Genomic DNA, 13,869 nt, shown 5'->3' with positions numbered 1-13,869 from the left:
TCTGGCTTTAAATAGGTGCTGTTTAATTTTTTTATCCATCAGTTATGTTTTGTGAAGTGTGGGAATTAGTGTGGAGGTACTGGAGAGAGATTATACCCAGATATACCCATCAGGATGGCACCTATTTAGGTCAGGCAACATCAGTCACAATGTCACCACAGGGAACGGGATGTTAGATCTGGCCGTTGGAGGATGAACTTAGCCTCAGCCAGCAGGAGACACAGTAATGAAGGAGAGCTTCAAGATCCAATACATCGATACGAATCAGTATGTGTAGAAGTTGCCACTGATTCTTCACTTGACTGCAGATTGGACATGTGTTGTGAAGGAGGCAAAGCAGATAATTCATCAATGGACTATACACACTAAAATAATTAAAGCACATGCTGGTAATGCAAATGAAATATTGAGTAACCCAGGCTTTTTGAATTGGGGAACAAACATTTTTATGTACTCTGATAATTAGGTACATAGTTATCAACTTAGAAGATGGAAGGCTAAAATAATGCAGAAATTAGGGATGTTTTATAAAAAAAGCAGATGATTGTTGATCTAAAGTGTGTAAATTCAGTAAGTAAGTATCAGCAGTATCTGTATAATTTAAGTTTTGGACACCTACTGGTGTTCCATGGCAGTCAACAGAAGGAACGAGGATAATGCTCTTGAGACAAATATTTTTGGATCAAGAGGAGGGAGATATTGGCCAGACAGAACCAAAGACTACAAATCAGTGAATTCAGAAAAATCAGGAACAGTGTAAGTAGACAAAAACATTGTCTTTGTTCTTGCCATGTGCTTGAAGGAGATGGAGGCAGCCATTTTGTGGGATTGTTCTTGTTGCACCCCCTCCCCTACCCCTCTTAGTGAACTCTGAACTGATTCCTGCTCTGGTATAATCTAATCAGAACAATTGAATGTCGACACAAGGAATTTCAGCTAATGACCTGCTAAACCTGAGACCATTCTGAGATGATTGGCTATTTATTACATAAAGTAGCAGGCTTGCCAGTGAAGCAATTTGATTTCTCATTACACTCAGTGTCGGTCACTTGTTTTAACTGGTTTCAACCAGTCAGAGTTGAAAAGAACAAATGCAGGAGGCTGCGGGGAAAAACAATAGAACAATACCGGTTGTTGTCCTGGACCAAAGTCGATAAGAAGGTGACCCAGGTAGGTCAGATGACCTTGAGCCAACAGAGTGGAGATGCATCATTTGAACTGTTGAGGAACACTGTAAGAATCAGGAGCTTCAAATATGAGGGAGCGATAAATCTCGAGCCACCTGAGTCCAACCATTGTAATGAGGAGGACCCCACGGGCATGTGGAGATTGGGAGCGTGAGGAACGCATAGATATCGTAGACTCCTTTTCCAGGTAATACCTTTACTCTTCATTGACTGTTCATGGAGGGTCAGTGAATCCTTGTGGGTATGCATACAGGTAGTTAGTTTGCGAAGCCACATGCATTTTAGTTGTGACAATAAAGGTTACTTGCTGGTAAATATAAATTTTCTCTGTGCCTCTCAGTTCATTATTGCTAAGGGGTCAACCTTTGTAACAATGTTCATTGACAAATAAAGCTCATCTTTATTTTTATTATTTTGCCTTTAATCAACAAGGCCCTAATGAAGGATTAATGTTTATACGGATGCCAGCATCTGTGCAATGGACGCTATGCAACTTCATGGAAACCTCACATACTCACTCTTGTTGACCAGCTGGCAGGTGCTGTTAGTGCGACTGACTTGATTTTCCATAGTGCAGGTGTAATATCCAGAGTCCGATTCCTGAATTTTCCAAATGGTGAGTGTTACATTCCCATTGGACAGGGACTGACGTTGGTCTGCTGGGAGTACAACACCTTCTCTGGTCCAGAGGATGGAAGCGGCCACCCCTCTCTGCACTGTGCAGCTCAGCACGGCTGTGTCATTCTCAGAGGTGTAGTTGCAGGAGATGGATGGTATGGAGAGAGGATCTGAAGAAAGACAGACCAATTTTCAGGTAATGAATCAATAAATCAGGATTCATTGCAACAACCCAGGAGCAAATGGAAACAATCAGACTAAATGAGTTAGAACATAGAACAGTACAGGCCCTTTGGGCCACAAAGTAGTGCCAACTTTTTAACCCACTCTAAGATCAATCTAAGCCTTCCCTGCTCCATAGCCCTCCATTTTTCTATCGTCCATGTGCCTATCCAAGAGTTTCTTGAATTTCCCTAATATAACCGCCTCCACCACCACCCCTCGTTAAAAACAAACTTACCCCTGACAACTTCCCTATATTTTCCTTCAATCATCTCAAAATGATGCCCCCGGATATCACCCATCTCTTTCCTAGGAAAAAGACTCTGGCCTTCCACTCAATCTATACTTCGCTTCATTTTGTACACCTCTATCAAGTCACCTCTCAATTTTCTTCACCCAAAGAAAATAGCTCAATCTCTCTCAGGTTATCCTCACAAGACATCCTCTCCAAATCAGTGATCTCAGCAAAGGAAGGTGTAGTTGTGATTTTGGATGCACTCAAAATTGATGAGCGGGCTTCTGGAAAGTCTCATTGTACGTAATTCAGATGGATTAACCATTGGTGGGGCAAAGGAAGAGATCTCAGAGGCCCTGGCCAAAATGGTTCAAGCTTGGAGATTCAGGATGATGGTTCGGGACTAGAAAATTGCAAATAAACATCAGAAGAAACAGTGTAGAGAACGGTAACTACAGACCTGTGTATTACTATAATCTAATCAGAACAATTGAATGTCGACACAAGGAATTTCAGCTATTGTATACAAATTGTATACTAAATTTGTACAAAAATATAAATAAAAGAGTGGTGAGGTAGTGCTCCTGGGTTCAATGCCCATTCAGAAATCTGATGGCAGAGGGGAAGAAGCTGTTCCTAGTTTGTTGAGTGTGTGCCTTTAGGCTTCTGTACCTCCTTCCTGATGATAGCAATAATAATAAGGCATGACTTGGGTGCTGGTGGACCAATATGATGGACACCAAATCTGACGGAGCTTGAAGTCTGCCAACACAAGGACTCTGCCTTCTGCCTGTGGACATGTAAGATATAGTGTCCTTCTGTCTGCCTTTAATTTCTTCCTTTCCCGACTTAAACTTTGAAATTGCCCGACATTGAAATAGCTCATAGAGTTGGAACTTCGAGACAAGGCAAAAATAGACATGTTATTGTGCATTTTCTTTGTTTTCGAGACAAAGACTGTATTATTAAACTGGAAAGAAAACAAAGACTGTTTAAATTTCAAGGCTCTGGAATTCGTTTCTTTCAAGATTTTCCGCGTGAAATTGTTCAGAAACGTTCTGAATTTGCGGCCGTGATGCGTATGGCTTTTCAAAAACAGATGCATCCTTTTCTTAAATATCCAGCTAAATTAAGGCTTTTCACTAAAGACTCTGGGGATCATATTTTTGAGGATCCAGCTGATGCATTGTGTTTTATTAATACTCTCCCTGATGAGTCTGAAGCCTGATGTTTAAAGGACTTACAATTATTTGATCATTTCGTGATATAAGAAATGATGAGATCGGAAGAATTGCGGACTATTGAAAGCCTTTCTATTGAAATGTACCTTTATCTTTGAAATAGACTGATTTGCAAGGTTTTAATTTTAGGATATCGTATGGGATCTGTTGGAAGACTGTAGAAACTTTAAATCATTTAGAATCTCTTTCCGTTTGCTACATTTATGAACTAATTGTTTTTTTTTGCTTTGTATGTTTTTGTTAAGAACTTTTAACTTACTATTCGGGTTTTTTTATCACATTTTATAGATAGATGTAATAAGTTAAAGATGGTGACTGTTTTCTCTTCTGAGTAAATATCTTAAGGATTTGTTTTGGACTTATCTAATGTTATGAAGGTTACTTTCTAAACTGAAAGACGTTTCTGTTAACTGTTTTTTCTAATTTAATTGTAATGGGTTGTATGTTGACTGTAATAAGTTGTATACTCGGGAGAGGGAGATAGATTACCTTTTTCATCTGCACCTTCTATTTAGGTAGGTGGAGTTCAGAATTGCTTCTTATGCATTCTTTGGGGCTTGCATCGATAGATAGTGACTTATTTCTGGGCTTTGTAGGTTGGGTGGGTTTTTTTTTCTATTTATATGTTTTTTGTTCCCATTATGGAATTCCAGAGTGTACGCAAATTGTTATTATTGTTGCTTATCACCGCCATTCATGACTACCTTATCCTGACATGCATCTAATTGTTTTCCTTAGATATAAAGTTTCATGATGTTACGTAAACAGTTGAATGTTTTAAGTTGGAAAGTCGGTGGTTGGAATCATCCTATTAAGCATAAGAAAACATTTAAAATGATTAATCGATTCCAACCTGATATAATTTTTGCACAAGAGACGCATGTCAGGTTATGTGATAAAAATCGATTTTTTTAAAATTTTGGAAGGACCCTCAGATTCACGCAAACTCTCAAAGTAAAATTAGGGGTGTTTCCATTTTTATTGGTTCCAATATTCCCTTTAATCAGGAGGATATTATATCTGATATTAATGGTAGATTTTTGATTGTTAAAGGAACAATTTGCAAAAGAAAATGGTTTTGGTTAATATATATGGAACAAATGTTGATGATCCTTCATTTTTTAAAGATATTTTCGCCCTATTACCTGATTTAAATGAATATATGTTATTAATGGGTGGAGATTTTAATACTTGCTTAAGTCCTTTAATAGATAAATCATCATCTAGACATCAACTCCTTAATCGCTCTGCATCACTTATTAACTCCTTTTTAATTGATTATGGTTTAATTGAAGTCTAGAGACATATGCATCCTAGTGATAGAGAATATTCCTTTTTTTCACATGTTCATAATAAATATTCGAGAATCGACTATTTTATAGCCGGCCCTCGACTTTTATTTAATGTTCAGAAATGTGAATATAATGCAATTGTTATTTCTGATCATGCTCCCTTAAATGTAATATTTGATTTGAAAGATATTGTTTCTACAAGACTACTTTGGCGTTTTCCAGAACATTTGTTACAAAATTCAGATTTTGTTGAGTTTATTGAAACTCAGATAAGAGAGTTTTCTTCTTTTTAATAATACAGGAAACGTCTCAAAGTTAGTAATTTGGGATATGTTAAAAGCTTATTTATATGGTCAGATTATTTCTTATTTAGCTAAATTGAAGAAACAGACAAGAATGGAATTAGATAAAATTGCTAAACAAATTAGAGAATTAGATAATCTCAACGCAATCTTTCCAAATGTTGATTTGTTTAAAAGATTGGAATTACAATCACAATATAATTTATTATTAACTTATCCTATTGAAGGATATTTGCTTAAATTAAAAAGTCAGTTTTATATTTTTGGGGATAAAAATAATAAGCTCTTAGCTTCCCAATTAAGGGCTGCTAGAGCTGAAAAACAAATTTTAACGATTCGTAAATAAAGATAATGGAGATATAGTAAGTAATTACGAAGATCTTAATAATATTTTTCAGAATTTCTATTCCGATCTTTATAAATCTCAGTTTCCTGCAGATCCCTCCAAAATGAAGGCTTTTTTATATAAGATTAAATTTCCTCAAATTACTGCTGAAGATCAACAGACCCCTGATGCTCCAATTGTCGAGCATGAAATTCAGAAAGCTATATGGTCAATGCAATCAGGTAAAGCTCCTGGGCTCGATGGTTATTCAGGAGAATTTTATTTAAAAAATTGAAAAATTACTTTCTCCATACCTTTTGGAATTATTTCATGAATCTTTTGAGAAAGATAATTTACCCTCTTCTTTTTATGAAGCTTCTGTTTCTTTAATCCTTAAGAAAGATAAAGATCCTACTGAATGCTCATCTTATAGACCTATTTCATTATTAAATGTGGATGCTAAAATTCTTTCTAAGATAGTGGCTAACTGTTTGGAAAACATTTTATCTAAAATTATCTCTATGGATCAAACAGGCTTTATTAGAGGCGGTTACTCTATTTCTAATGTTCGGAGATTGATGAATATTATATATTCACCATTATCCAAAACACCCCAATATGTTATTTCTCTGGGTGCAGAAAAGGCATTTGATAGAGTCGAATGGACTTATTTGTTTAATGTATTAGAGAAATTTGGCTTCAGTAATAATTTTAATAAGTGGATTCAAATGATCTATAATAGTCATACTTTATTGATCTCGGGGGAAATTGGTTTTCGTTACAGTCGCACCATAAATAATAAATAGTAATAGAACCATAAATAGTTAAAAAGAACCCAATAAGAACCCTATCGGTACTGTTATTACTAATAATCTTAAGTCTCCCTTTTTTTTCACTTTCACGAGGTACTTGACAAGGGTGTCCATTAAGTCCTTTATTATTTAATCTCGTACTGGAGCCTTTGGCTATAACAATTCATGAAGCTAAAAACATTCATGGTATTTCTATAAATGGGACCTTACATAAGATGTCTCTTTATGCAGATGATCTTTTGGTTTATATTTCGAATCTTGAAGAATCTATTCCTAATCTTTTGGAGTTATGAAATCATTTTGGAAAATTTTCAGGATATAAACTAAATTTAAACAAAAGTGAATTGTTCCCTTTAAATGTTCCTGTTTTTATATATAATGATATTCCATTTAGAATTGTGAATTCTTTTAAATATTTGGGTATTACCATTACAAAAAAATGATCTTTATAAAGCTTATAAAGTAGTTCCTTTATTGGACTCTATGAAACAATTATTTTCTAGATGGAATCCTCTTACACTTTCTTTAATAGGTCATATTCATGCCGTGAAAATGATGATTTTACCTGGATTTTTATATATTTTTCAAAATATACCTATTTTTCTAACTGAAAATTTTTTTGATCAAATTGATTCTACTATTTCGTCCTTTATTTAGAATAATAAAAGAACAAGAGTTAATGAGTTTCATTTACAAAAATCAAAAAAAAAATGGTGGACTTGCGCTACCTAATTTAAGATTGTATTATTGGGCTGTTAATATTCAACAACTATGTTTTTGGGTATATTGGCTCGATAAGAGCCAAGAACCAGCTTGGATTGATTTGGAATTAAAAGCTATTAAACAATTTCATTTAACTGCATTATTAGGAGCTCCATTACCTTTACAACTTGCTAAAATTCCCAATTTAAATCACTCCCCTGTTATTAAACAGTCCTTACGGATTTGGTTTCAGTTTCGCAACTCTTTTAATTTTAAACAGTTTAAATTGTCTAGCCCTAAATTTCAAAATTTGCTATTTAAACCTTCAATTACTGATCCTATTTTTCTTTTATGGAGAAATAAGGGGATTTGTACTTTTGCAGATTTATTTAGTGATGGTCGATTGATGACTTTTGAAGAATTAATTAGCAAATATTCCCTCTCATACACATTTCTTGCGATATTTTCAGGTTAGACATTTCTTATGTTTCTACGTTTCCATATATGCAAGAATCTGATTTGTTGGACACTATTTTTGAATATGAATCCTTTAGTGAGAGGTTCCATTGGTAGAATTTATAATTTATTTTTACTACAAAAAGATAACCTCTCACTAAAGATTAAACAAGATTGGGAGAGAGAACTTAATATGACTTTTGTTAACGAAGATTGGTTGAGAGTTCTGAAAATGGTTAATTCTTCTTCAATATGTGCCAATCATTGTTTAATTCAATTTAAAATTGTTCACCGTTATTATTTAACAAAGGAGAGGCTATCCAAAATATTTCCTAATACAGACAATTATTGTGATAGGTGTAAAACTAAAGTAGCTACTTTGTCACATATGTTCTGGTAATGTCCCTCATTGAAATCTTCTTGAAAATCTTTATTTTCTACAATTTCTAAAGCTTTGAAAATTAATTTACAACCTAATACACTGACTGTTCTATTTGGAATAGTTCCGCATCGTATTCAGGGTATTTCATTTTCAAACCAACATCTAATTGCATTCATTACATTGTTGGCAAAAAGGGCTATTTTATTGAAGTGGAAAGATACCTCTGCTCCTACACTAATTCAATGGTTTTCCCAAGTAATGTTATGCCTTAGTTTGGAAAAAAATAGAAGTAGAACTTTTGATCCCTGATTCGATTTTGAGAGAAGGTGGGGCTCTTTTGCCAAATATTATCATTTAATTTGAATTAATGTATATGGTTTCCTTCCAATTTTATGTTATATAAATCTGGTTGTTGTTTTTTTTTTCTCATATATATATACACACACACAGATAATTGTAAGATGTATTGCTCCCGGAGTTGGTTCCTAATGGGTTTTTTTTGTAGTTAGTGGGTCTTTTTTTAGTTAGTTGGGGTTCTCTTTTTTCCTTCTTTTTCATATATAATTTTTTTTCATTAGCATATACAAGTTTTTTTCCTTCATCTTTATTAATTATATATATATGCTAATCTGTTGAACTTTTGTATTTTATAGCTGTAGAAGATTGTATATCAATAAAACGATTTTTAAAATGAAATGAAGTATGCCTACACTTGTCACTGACCCACAAATCCTTGGACCTTATTGGTCATAGATGCAAACCAGACACTTCACTGTATGTTTCAATGTTTCCATATACATTTAACAAATAAAGCTTATCTTATCAGTTATGCGCTCTTTGAATTTAACAACTGGTACTAACTCATCACACTTCTCCAAGTCAGTGCTAATTTTGCAGCTGCTTATTTTTTTTCAGAACTTTCCAACAATTGAGGTACACTGTCAGGTCACTGGTACTTTATAGTGTTATGGTCATCTCTATATTACCATGCCACCCTTGAAAAAGTAACTGAGAGAGTCATTATTTGTTAAGCTTTTCGTCCCATCAAATCCCTGCTGGCTCTCATCACTACAATCCTTCCTTTCCCACTCCTTCCTCATTTCCCAGTACTCTATTAATTCAAAGCAAATTTATCATCAAACTATGCACTGTATATGTCACCATATACCACCCCGAGATTCATTTTCTTGCAGGCATTCACAGTAGATTAAAAGTGCAATAGAATCAATGACAAACTGCCCACAAACACAGACTGACAAGCAATCAGCGTGCAAAAGATGTACAAATACAAAAAAAAGAAATAACAATAAATTATAAATAAGTAAACAAATAATAGAGAGAACATGAATTGTCGAGTCCTTGAAAGTAAGCCCATATGTTACATTCAATGATCAGTTCAGTGTTGATGTCAACGCTGGTTCAATAGACTGATGGCTGAAGGGTAGTAACTGTTCCTGAACCAGGTGGTCTGGGACACAAGGCCCTTGCTCTCTTCTCTCTGCTGTCATCAGCAGGAAGGTACATGTGTATTAACTCCATCCCTGTCTTCTTGTCTCTGACCTGCACAGGAAGTAATTTGCTGCAGCCGATTAAATGTCTGCATCCCTTGGGGATATGACGGGAAGCCAGGCTACCCAGGGAAAAGCGTGGAGCTGAGAGGCTGCAGTATTACCAACATGAAAAATCAACAGAAGCTGGAAATTCAAAGCAACACACTCAAATTGCTGGAGGAACTCAGCAGGCCAGGCAGCATCGATGGAAAATAGTAAACAGTTGATGTTTCGGGCCAAGATCCTTCATTAGGTGCAATAATAACAGGGATGTGGTGCAATAATAAAAGGATTGTTGTGATGGGAGATTTTAATTTGATTGGCACCTTCCCTGAGCAAGGTGTTTAGAAGGGGCTAGAGGAGTTTGTTAGGTGTGTTCAGTAAGGTTTCCTGACACAATATGTAAATAAGGCTACAAGAGGAGAGGCTGTATTTGATCTGGTATTTGGAAATGAACCTGGTCAAGTGTTAGGTCTCTCAGTGGGATAGCATTTTGGAGATAGTGATTACAATTCTATCTACTTTAGAGAGGGTTAGGAGCAGAGAAGTTAGGAAAATATTCAATTGGAGTAAGGGGAAATATGAAGCTTTCCAGGCAGGAACTTGGAAGTATAAATTGGGAGCAGATCTTCTCAGGGAAATGAAAAGCAGAAATGTGGCAAATGTTCAGGGGATATTTGTGTGGCATTTTGCATAGATAGCTTCCTATGAGACAGGGAAAGGATGTTAGGGTACAGGAAACATGGTGTACAAATGTTGTTGAAAATCTAGTCAAGGAAAGAAAAGCTAACGAAAGGTTCAAAGAAATAGCTAATGATAAAGATCTAGAAAATTATAAGGCTAGCAGGAAGGAGCTTAAGAATGAAATTAGGAGAGCCAGGAGCCAGGAGCCATGAGAAGGCCTTGGTAGGCAGGATTAAGGAAAACCCCAAGGCATTCTACAAATATGTGAAGAGCAAGAGGATAAGACATGAGTTAATATGACCATTCAAGTGTGACAGTGGAAAATGGTTCTTAATGAATACTTTGCTTTAGTATTCACTACATAAAAAGGATCTTGGCAATTATAGGGATAACTTACAGTGGACTGAAAAGCTTGAGCATATAGACATTAAGAAAGAGGATGTGCTGGAGCTTTTGGAAAGCATCAAGTTGGACAAGTCACCAGAACCGGACCAGATGTACCCCAGGCTACTGTGGGAGGTGAGGGAGGAGATTGCTGAGCCTTTGGCGATGTCCTTTGCATCAGCAGTGGTGAAGGGAGAGGTTCCAGAAGATTAGAGGGTTGCAGATGTTGTTCCCTTATTCAAGAAAGGGAGTAGAGATAGCTCAGGAAATTATAGACCAGTGAGTCTTGCTTCTGTGGTTGGTAAGATGATGGTGAAGATCCCAAGAGGGAGAATTTACGAATATTTGGAGAGCATAATATGATTAGGAGTAGTCAGCATGGCTTTGTCAAAAGCAGGTTGTGCCTTACGAGTCTGATTGAATTTTTTGAGGATGTGACTGAACACATTGATGAAGGTATTGGTGAGACCCGACGCAGACTGGGAGACCGCTTTGCTGAACATCTACGCTCTGTCCGCCAGAGAAAGCAGGACCTCCCAGTGGCCACACATTTTAATTCCACATCCCATTCCCATTCTGACATGTCTATCCACGGCCTCCTCTACTGTAAAGATGAAGCCACACTCAGGTTGGAGGAACAACACCTTATATTCCGTCTGGGTAGCCTCCAACCTGATGGCATGAACATCGACTTCTCTAACTTCCGCTAAGGCCCCACCTCCCCCTCGTACCCCATCTGTTACTCATTTTTATGCACACATTCTTTCTCTCACTCTCCTTTTTCTCCCTCTGAATATACCTCTTGCCCATCTCTGGGTCACCCCCCCCCCCTGTCTTTCTTCCCGGACCTCCTGTCCCATGATCCTCTCGTATCCCCTTTTGCCTATCACCTGTCCAGCTCTCGGCTCTGTCCCTCCCCCTCCTGTCTTCTCCTATCATTTTGCATCTCCCCCTCCCCCTCCAGCTTTCAAATCCCTTACTCACTCTTCGCTTAGTCCTGACGAAGGGTCTCGGCCTGAAACGTCGACTGCACCTCTTCCTATAGATGCTGCTTGGCCTGCTGCATCACCAGCAACTTTGATGTATGTTAGATGTATTGTGTATGGATTTCAACAAGGCTTATTGAGAAAGTATGGAGGTATGGGATCCAAGGGGACATTGCTTTGTAGATCCAGAATTGGCTTGCCCACAGAAGGCAAAGAGTGATTGTAGACGGGTCATATTCTGCATGGAGGTTGGTGACCAGTGGTGTGTCTCAGGAATCTGTTCTGGGACCCTTTCTCTTCGTGACTTTTATAAGTAACCTGAATGAGGAAGTGGAGGGATACTACTACTACTACTACGCCGACTCAGGTCTAGTAAGGCAAGTGGAGGGATGGGTTAGTAAATTAGCTGATGACACAAAGGTTGGGGGTGTTGTGGATAGTGTAGAGGGCTGTTCTGAGAAGTGGCAGATGGAATTCAACCCAGATAATTGTGAGGTGGTTCATTTTGGTAGGTCAAATATGATGGCAGAATATAGTATTAATGGTTAGACTCTTGGCAGTGTGGAGGATCAGAGGGACCTTGGGGTCCGAGTCCACAGGACACTCAAAGCTGCTGTGCAGGTTGACTCTGTGGTTAAGAAGGCATACGGTGCACTGGCCTTCATCAACCATGGGATTGAGTTTAAGAGCCGACAGGTAATGTTGCAGCTATATAGGACCCCGGTCAGACCCCAGTTGGAGTACTGTGCTCAGTTCTCATCACCTCACTACAGGAAGAATAGAAACTATAGAAATGGTGTACAGGAGATTTACAAGGATGTTGCCTGGATTGGGGAGCATGCCTTATTGGAATAGGTTGAGTGAACTTTGCCTTTTCTCTTCGTAGTGACGGAGGATGAGAGGTGACCTGATAAAGATGTATAAGATGATGAGAGGCATTGATTGTGTGGATAGTCAGAGACATTTTCCCAGGGCTGAGATGGCTAACATGAGAGGGCACAGTTTTAAGGTGCTTGGAAGCAGGTACAAAGGAGATGTCAGGGGTAACCTTTTTTTAAAAACGTGGTGAGTGCGTGGAATGTGCTGCCGGCGATGGTGGTGGAGGTGGATACAAAACAGTTTTTTTTTAAGAGACTCTTAGATAGGTACATGTATCTTAAGTAATTTCTAAGGTAAGGACATCTTCGGCACAGCTTTATTCTATGTTCTGTTTCCTATGTTCTATGTTTTATTTCCATCAGGACTGGAGTATTAGTTGCTGCACCATTGTTCTACTCTAAAGATGACGAAGGTAAGGTAGTTGAGGTTTAAATGTTTTTTTAAATAGAAATGTGCCACATCATAGACTTGTAAATGATGCACACAGAATTAAATAGGCTGTCAGCACAAGAATAAATCTGAATAATTAACACAATCAGAGAAGTACAGGAAGATGATCACCGAACACAAGAGAAGTGCATAGTGATGTTCCCCAGTCGACACTAAGATCAAACATTTCTTTAAAAAGTTTCAATGATTTGGACAATTTAATTTCCAAATATGCCAATAACCAATCTTAGAGGCATAGTGACCTGTGAATAAAATAATGGTTATTTCTCCCCCAGACACCTACTGGGTTAAATCATGAGGTGTGGATGGAAACCTTTGCGATCTGCATAATAAAAGCAATGATATAATACTGTGGCTTTATTAGGCATTGTTCAGAGTACATTTGGAGCATTGTGCACAGTTTTGAGCCCGAATCTATAATCTTCTTTCTGATGGCAGCAGTGAGAAGAGAGCACGTCGTGGGAGGTGGGAGATGCTTATGAGGGATGCTGCTTTCCTGCAACAGCATTTCATGTAGATGTGCTCAATGGTTGGGAGGGCTTTCCCTGTCATGGGCTGGGCTGAATCCACTACTTTTGTAGGACTTTCCATTCAAGGGTATTGTTGTTTCCACAACAAACTGTGCTGCAGTTTAGTCAACATACGCTCAGGTACACATCTATAGAGGTTTGTCAAAGTTCAAATTTTTTCAGAATCAGAATCAGATTTATTAAATGTCATGCCAAATCTCCACAAAATCCTTTGGAAATGGGGGCACTTTCATGCTTCCAACATAATTGCACTTACGTCCTGGGCCCAGCATGGGTCCTCCAAAATAATAACACTGAGGAATTTAAAGCTGCTAACCTTCTCCACATCTAATCTTCGACATGTTCCTTTGGTTTCCTTCTCCTGAAGTCAATAATCAGCTCCTTGGCTTTGCTGACATTAAGTAAGAGGTTGTTGTTATGACACCACTCAGTCAGGCTTTCAATCTTCCTCCTATACCTTGATTCATCAGCACCTTTGAGTTGGCGTACAACAGTGGTATGTTCAAGCAACACACATCAAAGTTGCTGGTGAACGCAGCAGGCCAAGCAGCATCTATAGGAAGAGGCGCAGTCGACGTTTCAGGCCGAGACCCTTCGTCAGGACTAACTGAAGGAAGAGTGAGTAAGGGATT

General features: G+C 37.7%; 1 protein-coding gene across 3 annotated transcripts in view; it reads right to left on the bottom strand.

Annotated features, from left to right (window-relative positions):
• Positions 1–13,869, bottom strand: part of LOC134346690 (carcinoembryonic antigen-related cell adhesion molecule 2-like) — a 63,122-nt gene that overhangs the window by 35,660 nt on the left and 13,593 nt on the right. For all 3 annotated transcript variants that reach the window (XM_063048210.1, XM_063048212.1, XM_063048211.1), the window contains exon 5: positions 1,706–1,975. In XM_063048210.1, coding sequence (XP_062904280.1) covers positions 1,706–1,975 — 270 coding nt within the window. The remainder of the gene's footprint in view (positions 1–1,705; positions 1,976–13,869) is intronic.

This window comes from Mobula hypostoma, chromosome 5 (assembly GCF_963921235.1).
Source record: "Mobula hypostoma chromosome 5, sMobHyp1.1, whole genome shotgun sequence".
In the NCBI taxonomy this organism is placed as follows: Eukaryota; Metazoa; Chordata; class Chondrichthyes; order Myliobatiformes; family Myliobatidae; genus Mobula; species Mobula hypostoma.
This window is presented reverse-complemented; position numbering and strand designations above follow the sequence as displayed.